Here is a 24,153-nt window from a genome sequence, read left to right as displayed (position 1 = left end):
CTACCAAGTGAAAATGTGTTTGTTTAATCAGTAGAAAGGAGGCCAGTTAACTCACTCTTTGCCCTCTACCTTTCACTCTTGGATTCTAAAAGCAGGACTAAATCCCCTTTTGGAACTAATTCTGTTACTCATAATTTAAGGGAACCTAAAAAGTCTGAGGGAAAGTCTGGGTCTCTGTAGACAAAGGCCAGCCTCAATTCCCTCAATGGTTGGCTCAGCACTAACAGGTGACCTGTATCTTCTTACCTTCCTTGTGTGTCAGTCCTGAAAATTTAAAGACTGCTGTCATGAGACTCTTGGGCTGGGTACCGCTTTCCATCCACTCCCCTTCCTCACACCCCTACTTATTTTCTAATTTGTTTCACCATAGTGTAGTTTTGTTTATTCGTTTACTTCATTTAAATTGAATCATGCAGTACATTGTTTTTTGTGCTTCCTTTCCTGCACTTAGTGCTTTTGAGATTCGTTCTTGTTGTCACTTGCACGAGAAGCTTGTCATGTTCATTGCCCAGTAGTACTTCATCATTTGAATATACCACACTTAGTTTATCATTCTTCTCTTACACGACATGCTTTTAAAATCTTAGCCTAATTTCTGGCTCTGTTTTATCCCTACCATGGTTTTCTCTGCCTTTCCCCCTTATCATCTTCAAATGAATGTGTCAGTCTTTTGTGGTTGATTTCTGGAGATAAGGTAACCTCTGCATATATAATTCTTTCTTCAGCTGAGGAAAGATTTGTCTTCTATTATCTTTGATAATTGCTTGTGTTCCACTTATTATCTCTTCCTTTTGAGCGCTCTGATTGCCCATTAGTTGGTTGTCCCTTCTCTGGTTGTCTGTGACCATTTTCTTTTTTCTGATTTTCATTTCTGGATACCTTCCTTCTGTATGGAGGCATAGCCATTCAGTTGCTCATCCTCTGCATTGCTGATTTTCTAACTATGCTTTCTATGACTGCTAATGTGGACTTTAATTTTGTATTTATGTTTTCATTTATACTGAAATCTTCCTTAACTTCTCTTATATTATTTATATATTATTATAATTATTTTGAGACAGAGTCTCACTTTGTCATCCAGGGTGGAGTGCAGGGGCTCAGTCTCGGCTCACTGCAACCTCTGCCTCCCAGGTTCATGTGATACTCATGCCTCAGCCTCCCAAGTAGCTGGAATTACAGCTGCACGCCACCATGCCCAGCTAAATTTTGTATTTTTAGTAGAGATGGCATTTTACCATGTTGGCCAGGATGGTCTCAAACTCACAACCTTAGGTGATCCACCTATCTTGGCCTCCCAAAGTGCCGGGATTACAGGCATGAACCACTGCACCTGGCAATATATTATTTTATATATTATCATTTTAGCTGTTTATGTTATTTCGCTGCCTTTACATAGAGGTCATGTTTACTTGTACCTTCCTGAGAATGCCAAATCATTTCCTGAAAATTCATTTTGCAATATACTATAGGATAATGCCATAGTATTATCCTATATATTGAGAAAGACTCTGAGAAGGAATTTCCATATTGAGAAAGACTCTGAGAAGGAATTTCCCTTGTTCTAACCTAGTATTTCATCAGTCCTATTTGGTTTTTTCCTTCCTTTCTTCTTTCCTTGTTATCCTCAGATGAGTGAGCTCTGTGCAGAACCAGAGAGTTGAGTGGATTATCCATTTGTTCCATTTTTAAATTCTCTAGTGTGACAATTCAGTCCACTTTCTAAATCTTCAGCTGCAGGACTGGCTGATGGGTGCATTTGCAGTTCCCAGATTGAGCAGACATCGACTCTGTGGACTCTATGCACATGGGCTCGACGGAGTTGCTTCTGTGTCCTCCCCCTTTGCTATTTCTGTATCATCATGAAGTATCATTCCAGCATTCCTTTTCCTTCTTTCTTCACACCATGCTTCTCAGAAAGGCCTTGGCCATCATCTTTTCCCTCCACTTGCTGCCCACTTGTTTTCTGAGCATCTCTTTGGTCATATAAAGACAGAGACACGTAGCAGACTAGGGAAGCAGTTTTCTGCATAATTTCACAGCAGCTTGTCAGTGATAGAGAAACCCTTTTGTATCGGTTTTTGTTTGGTAAATTCTCTGGGTTTCTACATCAGTGTTCAAACTGAGTCAGTATCTTCTTACCTTTGTTTACATGACCACTAAAAGATATATTGAAGTTTGCCACATGATAAAAACTGTGCCATTACCTGCCTCTCCCCCAGAACTATCTACTTTTTTTGTTTTGAGATGGAGTCTCGCTCTGTCGCCCAGGCTGGAGTGCAGTGATGTGATCTTGACTCGCTGAAACCTCTGCCTCCTGGGTTCAAGCAAATTCTCTTGCCTCAGCCTCCTGAGTATCTGGGACTATAGGTGCACGCCACCATGCCTGGCTAATTTTTTGTAATTTTTTAAGTAGAGACAGGGTTTGATCTTGTTTCCAGGCTGTTCATAAACTCCTGAGCTCAGGCAATCCACCTGCCTCGGCCTCCCAAAGTGCTAGGATTACAGGCGTGAGCTATTGCACCTGGTCCATTCTACTTTCTAATTAACATCAATTCATTGAAGATTTGGAATTTTGGTTGTTTTTTCAGCCTTTGTTCTTAATGAGACTGGGAGTTTTTTTCTTTCATTCTGCTTTCCTTTTGTTTTTTTTTCAGGACCCTCATTGGTGTTTAGTGATAAATTAGGAGGGGCACTTCTCAGAGCTGCTAGGTAAAACATTATGAGAAAACTTCTGACCTTACATTTTAAATGGTAACTTTAACTACTGGGATTTGCATTACATACACCAGTTGATTCACATTAAAATGATTAAATTCAATTGGACAACTTTATGTTTCCAGAAAAATACCTCATAAATCTATTGCTTTACGAGTGATCAACTATTTCAGAACAACTAAGATTCGCTTTGAGACTGTGAGGACAAGTGAGAGTCCAGAGTTATGGATTTCAACCAACTGGATGGTGCAAGGGTCCATACTAAACATATCCAGAACTCATCTTTGTCATTAGATTGGCCCCCAAATGCCACTATCCAAGCCCAAAGACAAGTGTTTGTTAGTTTCAATAGTCCTCATGTATTTGCTCACAAATCTGATACATAGCTCCTTTTTGCTCTCTTTTCTTTTCCTTGTGTGCATAACATTTAAAGCATGATCTCAAATCATCGATTTTCTTTTTTTTTTTTTTTGAAATTGGTGTCTGAGCTATTAGTAATTGGCAGTTTTTGTGGTGGGTAAAATGGTGAACTCTATTGAATGTTTTTCCAGAGGAGATGAGATTGTCAATTCTTTCTTCTTCAAAGATGTCAACATTTCTGATATAAACTAAGGCAATTAACTTGGCGTGTTAACTTTTGTCTCCTGCAATTAGGGTTTGATGGTAATATTTTAAATTGTCATATTTACTAATAGTTGCTTTCTCTGCTTTTTCTTATATTAAAATTAGTTGAGGATAGAATAATTAACTGAATTGAAGATCACTGGTCTTGTTAGTGTGCTTTTCATAGCAATGAAAAACTAATTTTGCTTTGTTTTTCTAGCTTAATCCTGATTATCGAGATGCCCAAAATGAAGGAAAAAATGTGGTGAGTAGAATTGACTTTTCTCCAAAAAATCTCAAACATTGTTTATATTTTATATAGACGACTGGAATTTTAATAGCAAAGTTGAAGACCAGGGACTCAGAGAGATTTTCTGAGTGAGTACAGTCTGTGGGTCACAGGTGAAAGGTGATATGGCTTAGATTATGAGAAGGTGTTCAATAATGGGTGCTTGGGAAGATTTCTGCAAGTTGGAGGCCATTTTTAGTAGAGTGCTAAAGGGAGCTAGCATCTGGGAGATATGGTAGGTCTAGGTTTAGTTTCCAGAAATGCACGGAAATTAAGAAAGAGAAATAGAATTATGGTGTGATGTTAAAATAGGAGAATAGGACATTCCCTTTGGACTCAAAATAATTTGGACTTTATTTTTGGAGAAATTGAAGCATCTAGCTAACTGATTTTTCTGATATTCAAACGTGTCCTACTTGCAAAACATCTCAATCTTATTTTAAAACCAGTTTTCATGACAATATTATTATTTACACTGCTTATTTAATCATCTGTAAAGAAGAAAGCTTCATGGTGACAACATGGCTTCTTTATTCAATCAGAAATTCAGAAATTCAGGACAATTTGATGTGATGCACACAAAATCTCTGGATGATGGGCTAGATTTTGAAAAAGTTTTCAGAAGTACTTTAGCTATTTTGATGTAATATAGATACAGTCTGTAATTCAATTTTCTTAGGAGTTTAACAATTCCTTTTGAAATTGGTAGGTATTATTACTGCATCATTCAAAATTCTACCCATTGATAAAAAGAATTGGAATGTTTAATTAACATGACCAGTATCTTTGCATCGGTACAATGGTTTAATGAGGATATTGACATGGGGGAAGTGAATCCAATCAGAATTTCTGTATCTCATTCAATCCTGTTTGACTCCCTGTCTGACTGCCAGGCTTACAATAGAAATAAAGCTGTGAAGTATCAGGTAACTGGCCTAATGAAACCTTTAACATATCAAAAAGTCTCTAAATACAGAGGCGGGTTTATTTGATCAATTGGCTCTCCTATTTATAATTCAATTTTAGCGTACTGGGTGGGTTGGTTTTCACAGGGCTGCCCCAGGATTGTTGGGTTCTTACTTTCCTATGATTTAGGAAAATGCTATCAGTAACCAGGTTTAAAAAGCAGAGTGTGGATCATGGCTTCTTTGGTTCTTACTATAAGCTTGTCAATGGCCTCCACCCAAAGATCACCAGGAACACGTGGGTAGTTGAACAAGTTGAGTTTATTACTTATGCAGTGAGAAAGCACACGTACCATGGGGAGCTGTGGAGCACCTCAGAAAGTGTTAGAAAGAACTTATTAGAAGATTTGTGTTTGGGTAAGGTAATTTGGGGAGGATTTAAGGAAGTGAGGCTTTGCTGTGGATGAGAGTGCTGTCAGGAAGAGGAATTCTATGATTGATATCTTAATAAATTTTATCTATAGGGAGGACAGACTTCTAAGGAAGCAACAGTCACTCATATTAGTTGGGGGAGAGGTATATTTGGTCATTTTTGTGGCTCAGACAATATTCATATTTTGTCTGTGTTTTGGCATAATTAGGGAATGGTCTTGTTTTGTCTTGACCCATCACAGTCACAGAGTGGCCTTGTCTGATGTTGATGCTCTATGAAATTGTTCATGTTCAACAGAAAACAGCATGGCCTTGCTAAGAGGACCAGGCTGCCTATTGGATGTCAGGGGCTGCTGCTTTTCTCTTTTACAAGGTTAATATTCTGTGTGACTTCTTCAGCATGGTGTAGGGCCAAGAGTCTTGTTCTGGCACCACTACTAACTTTTGTGGCCTTGGACAAGTGAGATAGCTTTCTTGAGACTCAGTTTCCTCACCTGTGTAATGGGATGAAGATGTTTGTCTTATGTACTTCACCTGCATGCCATGAGGATAAAATAAGATCAGACAGATGGAAACTCTTGAATTTTTAAGTTGTTTCTATTAAAAGAGCATCATATTAAAGTTTCAAATTGTGCAACTGAATTAAATCTCTGTGCACATGTCCCTTCTGCTACATAATATTCAGTGATATTACTGATGGTTTTGGCCTGAGCAGAGTGGGAGAAAACAGTCTTCCTCCATATCCAGGGATTTTGCATCTGGGTATTCAATCATCCACAGATCAAAAATGCTAAAAACACCAACATATAATAACACAAATTAAAAAACAATACAGGATAACAAGTATTTACCTGGCACTTATACTGTATTAGATATTATGACTAATCTACAGAATATTTAAAGTATATAGGAGGATAGAAGATATGTATAGGTTACATGCAAATGCTATTCAGTTTTACATAAAAAACTTGAGCAGATTTTTGTATTTGCAGGGGTCCTGGAACCAATCCCCTGCAGATACCGAGGGATGACTACATAGAGTATGGAGGTTTTATGGAACAGCACAAAATATGTAAATGATCATACATCCATGGTGAAGTTCACTCTTTGTGTTAATCAAGTTTTTAGTTAGACTTGATAGTTTTTCTTCTTTTTATTCCAAAACATAACTTCCTCACTCACCTTTAAAGGTGAGAAAGAGTGCTTTTCCTTTAAGTCATTGTTACTGGCAGTACTTTAGTTGCACACAACACAGATGGGTCTGGTTTTGTTGTAGATGTTTATGACTGGGTCTCATCTGTCATCTCAGAGAGACATCCAACTGGAGACAGTTGCTTTAATTTTTTTTTTTCCTCTCTAGAATACCTAGCTTGAGAGCAAAGAAAATTGAGAATATGGAGCCATAAAGCTAATAGACCATTTGTCACAGAGCAATAATTATTTTTCTGTCTAAAGAGGAAAACAAAGGAGCTGTTAGAGTTTATCTCCAGCCTGTGAAATATGAAATCAGTTTCCCAAAACAGAATGCTGTTTCACCTCAGATCTGGGTTCCAGTAATGCTGACTTTATTATGACCATGCTGATTTTTTTCTTTCCTCATTTTCCTGATGTTGTCTATTTAATGTCCAGTTAATATTTTTTTTCTGTAATTTAGAAAGCTTTATCAAAATGTTGCCTTCCATATTTGAAGTTTCAAAGGTTAATGCATGGTGCCGCTGAAATGAGGCAGTGTGTGTCAGAGCTCCCATTAAGATACAAATTGCTGTATTTATTCTACAAAGGAGTCTATTATTTCCAATCTTGCAAACGTACAGCATCCACAGGGATCCTGTAAACATTGGAATCGTGTCAAGCCCAGCTGGGAACCTGACAGTCATTAGTTTCTTCTCCTTGAAAGGCTGCATCATTTCAAATGGCTCTTTGAAGGGGCATTTTTTGGAATTAACGCTACCCATCTTAACATTACCATATTTATGTGGAATGTGATCTGATTTTTCTTGGAATGTGTCTTACATGTTGGGGTTTCTGGCTATATCGGGCCAGATAATTCTTTGTTGTGGTGGGATGGCCTTTACCTGGAGGATGTATAGCAGCATCTATGGCCTCTACTCACCAGGTGCCAGTAGCAGGCAGGCCCCTGATTGTGGCAATTGACAGTGTGCCCAGAAATTGCCAAATGCCCCCTGGGGGGCAAATATCATTCCCTGTTGAGAACTACCGGTCTATGTGCATTTATATACATCAATAGAAATGTTCCAAGAACCAGGGAACTTTGTGGAAATATAACTGAACATCCTGTTCCATAGCATTTGGAGGTGGGGGGTATGCCAGATTCTGATAGACCCCCAAATTTTCCTGAGTACCAGCTTCTGACCCATGAATCCCCTTGTTTTACTATATATTCGTCAGTGACAAGGTGATAAGGAAAACACAGAAAAAAAGGTTCTATTAGGAATTAGATTGAGAGTAGCAGTTTGTTAAGGAACCTCGGCAAGAGAAGAAGTGTTGCAGTTTTAAATGGCAGTGTTGCCTGCAGTTACATAAAGTCAGTAGTGAGCGCCCCGGAGGATGTGTACCAAAACACATGTGCCAGCATATCATTATGCTGCTGTGGCCACTCACAGGTCTCAATCAACTCCGCAAATGCGTTTCTTACAGAAAGATGTTTCTTACAGAATGTCTCTGGCTCCCAACAACAGAATTGCAACGTGATGTCTGTGCTAAAAATTTGATGACTCACAAATGAGTCAACGGAGAAGGTGTTCTAGGGGCTGACTGCTGTGTGGATGCCTGTAGGCCCCAGGACTGCATGGAAAGCAATGCAAGACATTAGCTGAGTTGACTCATCTGGCTTTTCATAGGGGATTTTTCTCCTTGTATAACCTGAGAGGCTGTGTGGCTTGCTTTCTGAGTAAATGAAAAAGGCTCATTTAAGAGCTCAGTAGACCAGGCTGACATTCCAAGGCCCTGCGTTACCCTAAACTGAGTGTGTTTTGGAGATCTAGCTGAGGTTACATTTAATACCTTTTTAAGTTCTGTTGTACCTTAATGTGTTTTCATGATGCAAGAGAGAGGGCATTGAGCTTCTGTAATTCTGTGTGGGGAACTAGTGTTTCTGTGTCTTTTTTCTTACTTAAAAAAAAAATCAATGTGAGTTTGTAAACAAAATCCACAAGCACACAATTTAAAACTGAATTGTCTTCATGTTATAAAGCTATATTGACTTTTTTCTATATTGAGGCTTGAGTCATACATTAAAAATTGTATACTTATCACACACTATTCAGATGTTGTGAGAGGCTGGCTTGAGGGGCAAATTCCAAGGAGCGGGCTTGAAGTTTACTGTCAAACTGCCTACCAAGAGAGTTTATTAAGCAAATTAACAAAGTTCAAGAGAAGAAAGCAGAATGCTTTAGGCTACAGCACTGTTCTTAAAAAAATCTTCTAAACATGTTTGAAGCTCTTATTCACTCATAAACAATTATATGCTATTTACAAGTGGAGATTTTCTTTTCATTAAAGCTATTTCCAAGAATCTAAGTGAACTATTTAAGGGTGGAATTACTTATCCTATGTAATTAAAGTAAAACTACAGGTCTTAAATAGTATGAGTAATTCAGAATGACCTCTTTTAATTAACCCTAATTGGTGAGTTTTTTTCTGTGTTTGGAAGAGTCTAATTGTTGTAGTGTGAGAATGTTAAAATAGAGAGGTCCCTGACTACTCTTATTGGGTCTTTACAGGGAGACATTGCCAAGTAGGGTAGGGTAAGAAGGCAATCTCTAGGAACCTGGGTCTGATCTCTCCTCGTGAGTCTAGAAAATTTATTTCGTTGGCATTTTAAAAGGGGAGTAATTGCAGGAGGATTGACTCCTGCTGAATAAACTCACAAAAGACTGATGTATAAACCACAATGTGCCAACTTTCAATTGCCAAATAGATCTAAATCTATTTGGGTCAGTTGGTGCATTTTCCTTGAAGGAGAATATGTATTAAAAGCTAAATTAGAATATTGGGTTACAGGAGACTCAGGAAATTAGATGACACATACTCCTTTTAAGGTTATGCTATGCTTCCAAGAAGACTGGCAAGCCATTTATTGCATCTACACTAGGCAATGGTGAGAGAAACTGTTTGATTCTTCATTTATTTGGGTTATGTGCTGATCTTCTGTTAATAAAGCCTTTATTCAAACATGATTCAATATGACAGATAACATTTTATCTTCCTTAGTTAATATCATAGTTTAATTGTGCCTTCCCAATATCCCACTTAAACCACTTGTGCCCAAATCTCATGGCCGATAATAGTCACAAAAATCCTTTGGATTATTTGTATAACTGACTGATCTCGTTCATAATTTCTGTGTCCCTATATTCTGAGGCAATCTTCTCTCACATGTATTAACACAGTGTGCTTGTGGCTCTTTCTTTTGGCTGCAATACTCTTGCAAAATCCAGGGGAAAAAAGCTCTTTTACAATATTTCTTTGTATCTGTAATTCTCCTGGTCTATTTCTCCCCAAGTTTTCATGATACTGAGAATATCATTAAAAAGAAACATCCTTTGCTTTCTTTTGGAATTATCACTTTCTCTTCTAAACCTCCTCCTTCCTTTCCTTTGTATGCCGTCTTCTTCATAATCATTGTCCTCTTCAGTATCAGATGTCACTACAGTTTTTAACCTTGAGATGGAATTCCTACTTGCACATGGTCTTCTACTGGGCCCTGTCAAAGAGGATTGCGTAGACCTTGTTCAGGCTTTCTTGCCTCAGCTGTTTGTAGTCGGACAGCAGTGTGACTTTAGTGTCACTACCAGATTTCAGAGGCTTTGGGGAAAACTGCGTCTTTGCCATCCATATCTTATTATAACACCTAGATTTTCATGTTGAGCTACATGAAACACACTTTTGAGTTTGCTCAGCTCTCCATCCCTCCCTCCTCCTTCCCGTCCTACTCTCTCCTCGACACCTGCCTCCCTCCCTCTCTTTTTTCCTTTTTTCTTTTCTCCTTTTTTTTTTTGTCTTTTTGAGACAGAGTTTTGCTCTGTCTCCCAGGCTGGAGTGCAGTGACACGATCTTGGATTACTGCAGCCTCGACCTCCTGGGCTCAGGTAATCCTCCCACCACAGCCTCCTGAATAGCTGAGACCATGGTGGTGTGCGCCACCATGCCTAACTACTTTTGTATTTTTTGTAGAGATGGGTTTTGCCATGTTGCCCAGGCTGGTCTTGAACACCTGAGCTCAGGTGATCCTCCTGCCTCAGCCTCCCAAAACACTAGCATTATAGGCATGAGCCACTGTGCCTGGCCTCTTTTTCATTTTAAAATTGTATGTATTTAAGGTATATAACATGATGTTTCATGTAGTAAAATGTTACTCTAGTCAAGCAAATTAACATATTCATCACCTCACATAGTAACCCGTTTTTTTTTTTTTTTTTTTTTTTTTAGAGATTCTCTCGCTCTGTTGCCCAGGCTGGAGTGTGGTGGTGCGATCTTGGCTCACTGCAACCTCCACCTCCAGGGTTCAAGCAATTCTGCCTCAGCCTCCAGAGTAGCTGGGATTACAGGCGCATGCTGCCACACCCAGCTAATTTCTTTCATATTTTAGTAGAAATAGGGTTTCACCATGTTGCCCAGGCTTGTCTCAAACTCCTGAGCTCAGGCAATCGGCTTGCTGTGGCCTCCCAAAGAGCTGGGATTACAGGCATGAGCCACCACAACTGGCCATAGTTACTTTTTATTTTTATGTCAAAAGTACTTAAAATACCCTCTTAGCAAATTTCCGGTATATGCTATACGATTATTAACTATACTCTGCATGGCATGCATTAGATCTCTAGCCTTATTCATTTTATAGATACGACTTTGCACACTGTGACCTCTATTTCCCCATTCCCCCGCTCCTAAGTTATCATCATTCTATTCTGTTCTCTTTTTTTCTATGTATTATGTTTCGTTTTATTTTTCCTTTTTTTTTTGTTGTTGTTGTTGTTTAGATTCCACACATAAGTGGGAGCATGTGCTTTTTTTATTTCTGTGTATGGCTTATTTTACTTAGCATAATGTTTTCTAGTTTCATCCATGTCGTTGCAAATGGTAGGATCTCCTTTTACAAGGATGAATCATATTACATTGTATATAAATGTATATTATATATATCACAAATTTCTTTATCTATTCATCTGTTGATGGATACCAAGGTTTTCTCCATGTCTTGGCTATTGTGAATAATGCTGCAGTGAGTATGGGAGTGCATATTTCCTTATGAGGTGGTATTTCATTTCTATTGGGAATATGCCCAGAAGAGGTACTGCTAGGGCATATAGTAGTGCTATTTTTAATTTCTTTAGGAACTTCCATATTGTTTTCCACTATGGCTGTGCCAATCTACAGTCCCACCAACAACATACAAGGATTTCCTTTTCTTCACACTTTCCCCATCACTTGTTATCTCTTGTCTTTTTGATAATAGCCATTCTTAACAGGTGTGAAGTGACATGCCATTGTGGTTTTTATTTGCATTTCCTTGATAATTAGTGCTGTTGGGCACCTTTTCATATACCCGTTAGCTATTTGCATGTCTTCTTTTGAGAAATGTCTATTTAGGTCCTTGGCCCATTTTTTAATTGAGTTATTTGTTTCTTAGCCGAGTTTTGTGAATTCCTTATATATTTTGTATACTAAACTTTTATCTAGCTTGTATAGTTTGCAAATGCATTTTTTAATTCATTGGCTGCCTTTTCATTTTGTTGATTGTTTCCTTTGCAGAAGCTTTTTAGTATGATGTAGTGCCATCCCTGTACTTTTGGTGAGATAGCCAAAAAATCCTTGCCAATATCAATATGAAGAAGCTTTTCTTCTGTGTTTTCTTCTAGGAGATTTTTGGTTTCAGATCTTATGTTCAGATCTTTTGAGTTGATATTTGTGTATGGTGTAAGATAAGGGTTCAGTTTCATTTTTTTGCATGTGGATGTCTTGTTTTCCTGGCACTATTTATTGAAGAGACTATCCTTTCCCATTGTGTCTTCTTAGTGGCTGTATGCTTGGGTCTATTTTTGGGCTTTGTATTCTATTCCATTGGTTTATGTAACTGTTTTTATGCCAGTACCATACTGTTTCGATTAATGTTGTTTTGTAATGTAATTTGAAATCAGGACGTATGATTCCTTCAACTTTCTTTTTCAAGATTGTTTTGAATACTCTGGATCTTTGGTGGATCCATACAAATTTTAGTATTGTTTTTCTATTTCCAGTAGAAAATGCCATTGGAATTTTTTAGGGATTGCATTGAATCTGCATATTGCTTTAGGTAGTAGGGACATTTTAATAATAATAATTCTTTCAATCTGTAAACATAAGATATCTTTCTATTGATTTGCATCTTCTTCAATTTCTTTTCTCTGTGTTTTATGGTTTTCAGAGTATAGGTCTTTCACTTCCTTGGTAAATTTGTTCCTAAATATTTTATTTTCTTTGATGCTATTATAAATTGAATTGTTTTCTTGATATCTTTTCAGATAGATTCTTATTGGTTAAAAGAAATGTGACTGATTTTTGTATGTGGATTTTGTATCCTGCAACTTCACTAAATTCATTGATTAGTTCTAATAGTTTTTAGTGGAGTCTTTAGGGTTCCTACATATAAGATCATGTCACTTGAAACAGGGATAATTTTACTTCTTCTTTCCTAATTTTTATTTCTTTTTGTTGTCTGTGTGCTCTTGCTAATAATTCCAATACTATGTTAAATAGAAATGGTGAGAGTGGGCAGTCTTGCCTTGGACTAAGTCTTGGAAGAAAAGGATTCAGCTTTTCTCTGTTGACTATGATATCAGCTATGGGCTTTCATAAACGATCTTTATCGTGTTGAAGAAATTTCCTTCTACACCTATTTGTTGAGAGTTTTTATCATAAAAGGATGTTGAACTTTGTCAAGTGCTTTCTCTGCATTGATTGAGATGATCATGTGGTTTTTATGTTTTGTTCTGTTAATGTGGTATATCACATTGGTAGTTTTGCATATGTTTAAACCAACCTTGCATCCTACATATAAATCCCACTTAGTCATGGTGTATACATTTTTTAACCTGTTGTTGAATTTGGCTTGCTGGTATTTTGATGAGAATTTTTACATATATGTTAATCAGAGATATTGGCCTATAGATTTTTTTCTTGTGGTGGCTTTGTCTGGCTTTGGTATTAGGGTAATGATGGCCTCATAAAATGATTTTGGCAGTATCTTCTCTACTTCTATTTTTTTTTTGGAAGAGTTTAAGAAGGATTGGTGTTAGTTCTTTGAATGTTTGGTAGGATTCAGCTATGAAGTCATCTGGTCCTGGACTTTTCTTGGCATCTTGTTTTCTTTTGTTTTAAAAAAAATAAATCCAGCAACAGGCAGTCACAGAAGTAGAGCAAAAAAGGCAAACATGTACAATTAGTTATGTTTATCTTCCCCAGGTTGTTAGTTGATGGTTTTCTGGGTGCCTTCTTGATTATCAAGCTCTTCCTGTAGCATAACAGTTAAGGGGTTAGGACTATGGAGTCAGCTAGAGCTGGATTTGCTATTCAGCTCCAGTGCATGAGAACTATGCAAACTTGGCCCCTAGACTCAGTTTTCTCATCTATAAAATAGGTTAATAATACCTAACTTATAGCACTCACGCCTTAGTAAGCTACACATATTTTTGGACATCATTTTTTTCCCTGCCAATAAAAAGTATCTGCAGTGACTCTGGACCATAGGCCATTTTTCTTGCATACTCCTGTTTTTCTTCTAGTGTACCACACTCACTTCCCTTTTCTTCTCCTTCCCCTGTTCCTGCCTTTCCGTTCAAACTAGTGCTCTCCTCTCTCGCTCTCTCTCTCTCTCTCTCTCTCTCTCTCAAAGGATTTTTGCTCACAACCCATTGTGGGAATTGAAATGCAGGAAATAAAACTGTAAAAGTGCTGTCTATGTCTGCTTACCTTAACATGTTTACTTTTTTGAACTTGTACTGTATAGGCTATTGGTGAAATTCTTAAGAAGTTGTAATGAACTAAAAAAAAAAAAAGTGCTGTCTAAAGTTCTAAAGAGACTAATTAAAACCCAGGGAATAAATTTTAATAGATTTCACTTGAGTAGCTGCCAATTACCACTAGAGGCTAGCTGCTGACTACTACTAGAGAGATTTATTTGGGAAGAGATTCCATGATCCTAAACCAGTAAGGCCACTGTGCCAGCCATCCCTTTGAACTCATTTGTCTGGACAGACTACTCTCATTATTGGGTTATTTAAAGACATTTAGACTTTGTTCTTGAGGGACGAGAGGGTGATTTTGCTCCTCATAAATTTTGTCTCCAATTCTTAGACTTCCTCATCTTTCATGCAAATCACTGTGAAAGTGGGTCGCATGACCCAAGATAATTTTTTCAGAAGACTTGAGGGAGTGTCTTAGCCATGAGTTATTATTGACTCTTAGAGAAGTGACTCCTACAGTATTTAAGGGCCCCAAACCTGGCCTCTGGCTTGGATTGGCTTGGATTCAGGCCCTGGTAGTTGAATTTGGGGCTGAGCGTTCACTACCACTATTCACTGCTCCCCTCTCATTCTCCATCCTTTCTCCCCACCTCCTCTCCTTCCTTCTCTCCCTCTTTTCCCTTTTTCTCCTTCTTCCTCTGTTTCTCTTTCTTCTTCTCCTTTCTTCTTCCCCTTCCCTCATCTTTCATCTCTTTTAGGTAACTGCACTCATCTCTTTGCTCAATGGAAATTATAATACTTATCTTTCTCTCTCTCAAATTTTTGTTGTGAGATTACTGAGACCAAACAAAGGAATGGCTTAGGTATTGTGAGCAGCTTTGTGTACATTCAGAAGTATCAGCCAGGTGCAGTGCCTCATGCCTGTAATCTCAGCACTTTGCGAGGCCAAGGAGGGAAGATTGTTTGAGTTCAAGAGTTCCAGACCAGCCTCAACAACATAATGAGGTCCAATTAGTACAAAAATTGTAAAAATTAGCCAGTATGGTGGCACATGTCTGTAGTCCCAGCTACTTGGGAGGCTGAGGTGGGAGGACCTCTTGAGCCCTGGAGAGCGAGACTACAATGAGCCTTGCTTGTGCTGCTGCACTTCAGCCTGGGTGACAGAGTGAGACCTTGTCTCATAAAAAAAAACAAAATCAGAAGTATTATTTGTTGTTTCTGCATTTTCTTCCTCTCTATATGTCCATACTCCCTTATGATGTATAGTAAGCTAAATATGCCCTTTTCTAGTCAATAAAAAAGTTTATATTTACTAATAAGAAACTCGTGTTATGAGGGTGACCCTTTGTGGAGAGTTTGCTGAACCCTTGCTTTCATTTAACTCTGAATTTTGGTCTCTGTGGAAGACAGAAATCAAAGATACAAGAGCTACCAGGTGCTGCTAGGCTGTGAGGGATTTAGCAGATAAAATCCTGCTCCTATTTGGGAATCCTGGCAATCCCCTCTGCCCATTCCCGTTTCAATGGTGCTACCAATTTGTGCACCATTTACATAAGAGGCCAGAAATGAAACTGCAAGGTTTTTTGATCCAAGTAAAATGATACTGACAATATCTGGGAGGGGGTAGGGACTCCAGGGGAATGTTCTGGGATGATCAAGGGTAATATCTTGTTGTCAGAGCAGCCATTAAAGAAACACTTGTCCATGGCTGCTTGCATTTGCCTTTTGAGCATCCCTTCCTTCCCTCAGTTTCATTTGCCTTCCTGTGATGGTGCAGTGACAGTGTGTCTGTCTCTCTTTCTCTCTTCCTCTCTCATTTTCAAATTTCACCTATTTTAATAAATCTGTATGTCACTATATTTATTTACCAACTACAAAGCTTATATTGGATCCTCTCTGGTTTCTCTTGCAACCAGTTCTTCCATGGGGTACAGAGACTTGGGAAGTTCAAGTAAAAACACATATTCATTAATCTCCTGTTGGTGTCTGCTTAAAATGGTAGGGTGTGCTGGAAGCATTGACTAAGTTTCATATCATTATGAAGGCTTCTGTGTGTGGAGATCTCCTTTTATTTTATTTCGTATACAATTATAATATGTTCTTGAATCTAGTGGAGCAAGCTGGTGGTGAATGGGAATGTTGCTGTTGATTCTGCTCCTTTCCAAGTATTATTATGTATGGGGAGTTAGGTATAAACTCCTGCACACTGCCATGCTTCCTTTAACTTAAGAAATCTAGATGATTCAACACACGGGTTCTTCTCTGCATTTGTTTTAACTGCAGAATCGTCAAAATTACTACTTTGTAAATAGGTTTAAGTGAATGTGGAAAGGGTCCATAACTATTGTTACTGTTAGTGCCTTAATGATGTGGGCAGATCAAGCCACCCACTCCAGGAGTGTGCCACTTATCACTGTTGACAGTAATTACCTCAACGGCTGTCGGGCTAGAGCTAGTGTTTCTGGATGATGTGAAATAGACATCTCTCCAATCCAAGGAAGGAATAACCTGCACATTTAAACCTTATCATCTGATTAACTGGAAAGTTTAGCAAGAAACCTGATAAAAGTAAATAACCTTGTACTTCCTCAACAGAGAGACGGAGACCTTCCAACTTCAAAGAAAAAACGCCAGGCAGGGGAGAAGATCATGTATACTTTGGTTTCAGTCCCACATGGCAATGACATTGCATCCCTTTTTGAACTAGATGCCACAACTCTTCAGAGAGCTGACTGCCTGGTTCCAAGGTAAAAAAAAAAATTATGTATGTGGTTAGAAGGTTTCTTTGAATAATTAGTAGATGAGGAATGAGAATAATATATTTTTATGATATCAAGGGAGCAGGCATAAATAAAGATAAAATGTGTAAAACATTTTTCCTCTTCTATAAGAAGGTTAACATAGTTTGTTTTATTCATATAAATAATTAAAATATGCAGGAGCAAAGAAATTCTGAAAAATTTATAAGAATCATTTATTCTTATTACTTGTATGGCCTTTGGTTACTAAAATGAAAAACAATATAAAAGCATTTCTACTTACATATTTATCATTTATTTTTATTAGTTCAGATTTCCCATTTCATTTATTCATTTGTTCATTTATGTAATCGTTCAGTCAACAAATATCTATTGAACATCTGTTATGTTCCAGGCATTGCCCTTGGCATTGGGAAGACAACAGTGAACAAACTAGTTATATTCTCACATTTAAATGGGGGAGACAGGCAGTAAACAAAACAATACACATAAAATATTAATGTAAAGTTAGGTAATAAAAGTGCTTTGAAGGAAAAATGGAGGGTATGGAGAGTTCCATTAGGTGGGAGTGTTCAACTGTGGCCTCTCTGAGTTAGGACTTTTGGAGGATGATCTGCATGAATTAAGGGATCAAGTCCTCTCTTTCTGGGAGGAACATTTCAAGCAGCAGGAACACAAAATGAAAAATCTTGAAATTTGCTGCGTGTTTTTAAGGACCAGTGAGAAGGCCAGAGTAGTTAGACAAAAGTGAGTGAGGGGGTATGGGATTGGAAATGAGGTTGCCAGAACTTAAGGTAAGACAGCGTCCTTCATTCTTTTGCTTGAATTTGACTATTTTATTTTACTTTTCATTTATTTATTTATCTTTTTGGAGACGGAATCTCACTCTGTTGCCTAGGGTATAGTGCAGTGGCACAATCATGGCTTGCTGCATCCTCTACCTCTGGCATTCAGGTGATCCTCCCACCTCAGCTTCCTGAATAGCTGGGACTATAAGCACACACCACCATGCCCTGCTAACTTTTGTATATTTCTGTAGAGATAAAATTTTGCCATATTGCCCAAGCTGATCTTGAACTCCTGGGCTCAAGGGATCCACTCACCTCAGCTTCTCAAAGTGCTGAGATTATGGGCATGAGCCAACAGGCCCATCCTGAAATTGATTATTTTTAGTTTATTATTTAGTTTTTAATTTAGTTTATTATTTATTATTTCATTTTTTTTGTCTACAGCTGTCCATCTTTCAACCATAAGGCTATGATGTACTCTCTAGATGCATCGAGAGGAGTCTTTTCCATATTAGTAGGGTTAGTGGGATGGTTCTAAATTGGACTTGATGGAGCAGTATTGTGCTTGGCCTTGACAGATGGCAGTGGTGAAGCTGAAGGCACTTGTACAAAAAGGCAGACATTGTGTGGGTTTCCTCCAGGGAGGGTAAAAAGTTACTGTAATAACGCCACTGAGAAACATTGCTGGTAGAGCTTCCCAGGGTGTTTTATGTCTGTTCTCATTCATGAGAAATGTTGCTGAATTTCATACCTTATGTGAGTCTATCTCTTTTTTGTTCCATCAGTCCTCTCTGGTTTCACCTGACCCAGGTCTCTGGCTTTTTCCTCCAAGCACTGGGATCTTAATCAAACCTTACTATGACTTTACTTATTTTAGGTTTAAGTCAGCAAAAAGGGAGTCCCTCTTGAACTCTAATGAAGAGAGTTTGCTTCAGAAAGTGATAAAAGGGTCTTACTATAAAGAGCTTAGAACCACAATGAGGGCCCCCAAGCCTCCCTTTATATGGAAGCATTAATGTATTACTTTTCAGAACTGTGGAAGCTCTATTCAATATAGTGCAGTATTTTGTATTAACATGGATTCGTCTGTCATTAATTGTATTAAAGCCAACACTAATTAATGCTTAATAATAACTACTATTGTAATATAACTCTTGAGCACTTTGTATGTGCTAAGTCCTGTGTCAAGTTCTTAATGTATATTGTCTTATTGAATCCTGGCAGTAACCCTTACAGATCAGGAACTAAAGGCTGAGTTAGAACAGTGCTTCTCAAGTTGACTGTAAATTAGAATCATCTGGGCAGTGTTGACACCTCACCATGCCCTAGCCACATTGAGACCGATGAAATTAGAGTCTCACAGATGGGATGCAGGCTTTACTCTTTTTAAAGCATTCATTACCCAAGTGATTCCACTGTGGAGTCCAGTGTTTCTCAAACTTTAAACTCTATAGTCCAATGCTGCTTAAACTTTATTCTGTACCAAATCACACCTGATAACAATTGAATACAAATGACATCTCCTGTGTAATTCAATGCAGAAGGTGCTAAGTGATAAAATAGAGGCATTTCAGAATTTCTGGTTATTTGAACAAAGATTGGAGGACTGCTATTTTAGACATTTGAAGCTCAGTTTGTGTTTTATCTACTTTTATAAAGGAGAAGAACCAGGTTGTTGAGTGAATCTCTTTCCTCGAGGCCCTTGGCATTTCATTTGGTTTCTTTTCTTGGCCCTAATGCTTTTTATCTTATGTTGTAAGACGTAGTTATGCCTTATTTTTATACTGATCTCTAAGCAACTTGAAGGCAGAGTACTTAATGCTCTTCTTTTAATAGACACTATACACATATTTGTTTAAAAAAAAGATTATAAAAGATTTACTAAAAATGGTAATATTTGAGTAGGATGAAGTTCTAGGCGTCCTTTCTTACACACTCTCTCACAGTTCATATCTAATCAATTTTTAAAATTCATGGTACATGGAATTAGCAAATACTGAACCATTGTTCCTAGGGGAACTATAGAGTTAGGTTCCTGTGAGCTTCTGCTCACAACAGTTTTGTTGACCAATACATAGCCTTGTTTTATGTGTGTTTCTCCTTAAATATACCTTATTTAATAAACATTGTTGATTCATTAACATTGACCTTGTGGTCAACAGCATTATAACTCATGCATGAACGAAGTTTATCTAACACAAGTATTTTCTTTGTAAAGCACATCACAGCCTTCTTGTGCTTAGGAACACTAGACAGCACTTCTACACCTCACTTGGGGGCCATCTTAAACATCAAAATCACCAACAAAAAGCCCAGAAATGTGAAAAACATGGCACTAAACAGACCACAAAAAGAACACTTGTTTATAGCATGATTGCTGAGACAACAAGGCAGAGCATCGCCTTGTTCCACTTCAGCTTAGAAATGTGCCTACTGGGCCATTTAAATTTTTACCACTCTGTGTTTGTCCTGGAATGACCACAAAAGCTCCATGAATATTGATTTTGGGGCTACAAATAAATTTTAGTGAGCTGGAGAATTCACAAGTACGGAAGCCACAAATAATGAGGATAGACTGTATATTAACAGTTTCACATGCAGATAATTAAGCTACACAGAGGACTATTGTCTGCCAGCCGTATTAACTGAGTTGGTTATTTGATCAATGTTCTTAGTTTAGCATGCATCAGAACTGCCTGGAGAACCTATTAAACTACTCATTGTTGGGCCCCACTCCCAAAGTTTTTGATTCAGTAGACGGGAATGAAGTCTCAGAATTTGCATTTCTATCAAGTTCCCAGGTGATGCTGATGCCACTGGTATAGGGACCATACTTTGAGAACTGGTTAGTAATAATTATTACTGGCTTAGTAATAATGCTGCATGCTTTGGAATAGTCTATAATTCAGAATTTCCCCTTAAAGCAAAGGGATCTTGAGTCAATTACTAGTTAATATATATTTATGTTCATATCATATATGAAACTGTTAAAGATGTCAATATGTAAATGTGCTAATTTTTTTATAATTTGTTTTTTTATATTGTTTTCATTTTAGGAACTCATATGTTCGGTTAAGGCATTTATGCACCAACACATGGGTAACCAGTACTAGTATCCCCATAGACACAGATGAAGAGAGGCCTGTTATGTTAAAGGTAAATATCACTGAAGATGGTTTAATTTTCAACCAAATGCCATGCAAATAGGATTAGGGTAGGAATGCTGTGTGGCATGTTTGTTACACTTCATCTTCACCAATATTAATTAATTTCATCAAGCGTGTGTGTCCGCCAGTTGCTTAGGTAGCTGATCTAAATGGGTTGGCTACAGCAAAGCTGTGATTCAGAAGGCTGATGCAGAGACACCAAAAAGAATGGTAGCAGCATGTGGATGGAGGAGTAGAATCCGGAGTGCCTTTTCTTTACTCTGTTGAAACTGAGGCAGAGAGCAAGTGTGAAAGAGAGAGGTTTCTAGTGGGGCTTTGGGAACAGGGCAGGAAGTGGGCACAGGAAATCTCTGTGTCCCTACAGCCTTTCGTAGTGGATGATGCACATGGGAGATACTGTGTTTGGATTATCTATTCTTGATAGATATCTAGTACTCTTAAACAGTACTAGATGTGTTAGTCCTTGAAGAATATTGTATATTTAGTTATAAAACTAATCTTAATGGAAAAACACATTTCAGATTGGAACCTGCCAAACCAAAGAAGATAAAGAAGCATTCGCCATCGTGTCTGTCCCACTGTCTGAAGTTCGAGACTTAGACTTTGCCAATGATGCCAACAAAGTACTAGCGACCACAGTTAAAAAGCTAGAAAACGGTACGATTACTCAGAATGAAAGGAGGTGAGTCACTTTTTAAAATGGCTCTTAAATAATCAAGAGTCAGTTGTCAATGCTTATAGTAAACCTGAAGTGAATGAATGACTCTAGGGAAATATTTAGAACATTCTTGATAGCACACTTGTTTCTGAAAGACATGGGAACTTGATTCCTCTTGATCATGGTGAGTGAATTAAATTTGTCTAATTTAAATCTGGTGGAACGTTTACTCATCCCATTTTAGCTTTGCATGAAAATAGTTGTTTTCAGTTACCTTCTGGTCATATTTTAAAAAATCCTTTGTGAGAGATTTGCAATACTTTTTGCTGTGCGTGGTTTGATATTTGGATTTAGAGTTCCAAAGGACCTAAAGGAAGTTTTGTATTTCTCTGATCTTATTTATTCAAGACCATGTCTCAGCTCTGGTACCACAAAACAAACATATGTAAAACCAGAAAAAGTCTATAGGGTGTAGCTCTCTGTTCTCATAGCTTGTTCGGAGAAACTGGATCCTTGATTCTTAAGCTCTGGTTTTGGAAATAAGTGAGAAATAGAATGATAATGACAGCTAGTGATTATTGCATGCCTACTTTGTGTCAGTTACTAGGTTGGGCACTGTAAATATATTTTATCTAATCCTTCAAATAGCCTTGAAATAGGTATTCCTGTTTTACATAAAGGAAAATTGTGGAGGGTAAGTAAACAAGGTAAGGCTGCATAGTTAATACTAAGTGGAGGTTTCAATCATGTATGGTTTAAAGTCCATATGCTTTCCAGTATTCCCAAGCACAAGCATCCTCTGCATTTCCTCTGTTCATGATCTACTACATGCCTTTTAATTTAAACAAGAAAAAGCTATTTGCCAATTTCCCAGGCATTCAGACATTGGAGCTCTCATACACAGCTGATGAGATGATAATTCATATATGTACCTTGGAAAATAGTTAGGCAGTAACTAGAAAAATTAAAGAAGCAAACACTCTGTAACTCAGCCAATTCCACTCCTAGGCTGAACATTCTCAAACATCTGTCCAAAAGACTCTCCTCCACATGTGTACCAGGACACATGTTCAAGAATGTTCAGCTTTGTTTGAAATAACCCCAAATGAAAAACCATCCAAATGTCCATCACCAGTTGAATAGAGGATGAAAATTTTGTTATTTTCATACAATGGAATACAGTTTTGTGATGAAGATAAATGAAGTACATCAATGTGCAATGGCATGGCTAAATTTAACAAATGGATTGGGTGAAAACTAGACACAACAAATACATTCACTGCAATACTATGTGTAACATTCAAAAACAAGCAAAAACAAACTTCATTTCTTTGGGGGTGGTTAAGCAATTAGAAGAACCATAAAGAAATGCAAGGAAGTCATTATGACAAAAATCAGGATGGTGTTTCCTCTTAGAGGGGAGGGGGGAATTAAGCTCCCTGAAGGTCTGAAAGGCTCCTGCAGGGTTCCATTTCCTGCTCTGGGTGATGGCTTCATGGGATTCACTTTATCAGTAGTCCTTAGCTAAACCTATATGTTTTAGAATGTTTTAGATATACATCTTACAATACAAAAAACAAAAAATCTAAGTTTGCTTCTCTTCATCCTTGTCAATTAAAAAAAATCCTAAATATGCAAACAAATGGAATAGCTGTTTCTCAGCTTCCTCTCTGTTCTTATCTTGATTTTTTCCCTGGCAAACTTGCATTTCAAAACAACTATTGTGTATTCAGTCATATCTCCAATCCCGTTAGGAGAAATGAATAAAGGCCAGAAGCAGGAACAACTGCCCCACTTTTTTGGGCTATAGACAATTAAATATCAAAGCTAAATTATGGCAGGAAAAGGATTCTGATGTGCAGTTAGGAATTTTTATTTGCCTGTTATTGATCTAACTTTTCTTTTTGATGAATCTATTTCTTTGTTTCTGACACTCTTACATATGCACAGAAATTTGCTTGGCTTCACTTAAAAAGTCTCACTTTCTAAGCATTAAGGTATTCCTTGAAGAAAAGGACAGATAAAAATTCAGATTATGGGTTCTCCACCATCAGTGGCTGGAATCCTGTGCAAGTCACTCTTCTTCAGTCACTGATGGAGATTATCCTAACCTCTCAAGATGATTCTAAGGAAAGTAGTGGACTAGGACTGATTAGAGAGCATGCATTTTTATTTCCTTTGCTTCTTTCCCTACTGTTTTGGAGTGAAAAACATCATATTAATAGCAAAGAGAAGGCTTTGCCTAAGAAATATGAAGGTACAATTATTGATCTTAATTTAGTAATTTTAGAAAAGCTACCTCCCATCAAAATTCATTCAAAGCTACCTGTCAGCAAGGGAGAGCTTATTAGCAGAGTTGAATGCGTTTATATGATTTTTTCAGTTTTGGAATTGAATATAAAATTATTTCTGAAAATAACTGACAACTCTGACGTTTTTCCCTCTATGGAAAATGAAGTGATTATTATCTGTCTCAGAAAGCCTGTGTTGTTTGAATCTTTCTCTCTCTCTCTCTCTTTCTCTCTCTTCCCTTCTTTCTTATCTCAGGAATGAACGTGAACCCTGGAGGTACAGCTCCTGTGTACAGCTTCAGGATCCTCAAACCTTAGACATTTTTCAGTGGAATTTTCTAATCTTATTCTACATAGTTGCACCCACAAAATAGAGAATACTGGGAACATGTTGTCAGGGAGGGAGGATGGAAGATGGAGGGATGCTAACTGCATCCAGAACTTGAGGAAGTGACACAGGCAGTTCTTGACCAGCATTTCTGCACTATATTTACCTCTGAGGGTACACAAAATACAGGGGTTTCTCTCAAGAAATGAGAGTTCAGAGATGTGATTAATTCAGTTTTGCTGAACTCCTGGTATGTGC

General features: G+C 37.7%; 1 protein-coding gene across 2 annotated transcripts in view; it reads left to right on the top strand.

The window, feature by feature from the left end:
* Positions 1 to 24,153, top strand: part of ITPR2 (inositol 1,4,5-trisphosphate receptor type 2) — a 508,028-nt gene that overhangs the window by 135,005 nt on the left and 348,870 nt on the right. For both annotated transcript variants that reach the window (XM_012457176.2, XM_064377368.1), the window contains exons 10-13: positions 3,539 to 3,583; positions 16,500 to 16,651; positions 20,508 to 20,607; positions 21,140 to 21,300. In XM_012457176.2, coding sequence (XP_012312599.2) covers positions 3,539 to 3,583; positions 16,500 to 16,651; positions 20,508 to 20,607; positions 21,140 to 21,300 — 458 coding nt within the window. The remainder of the gene's footprint in view (positions 1 to 3,538; positions 3,584 to 16,499; positions 16,652 to 20,507; positions 20,608 to 21,139; positions 21,301 to 24,153) is intronic.

Source organism: Aotus nancymaae, unplaced genomic scaffold (genome assembly GCF_030222135.1).
Source record: "Aotus nancymaae isolate 86718 unplaced genomic scaffold, 86718_ANA_hifiasm-v0.15.2.pri h1tg000016l, whole genome shotgun sequence".
Taxonomy (NCBI): Eukaryota; Metazoa; Chordata; class Mammalia; order Primates; family Aotidae; genus Aotus; species Aotus nancymaae.
The sequence above is the reverse complement of the archived record's forward strand: the minus strand, read 5'-3'. Positions and strand labels throughout refer to the sequence as shown.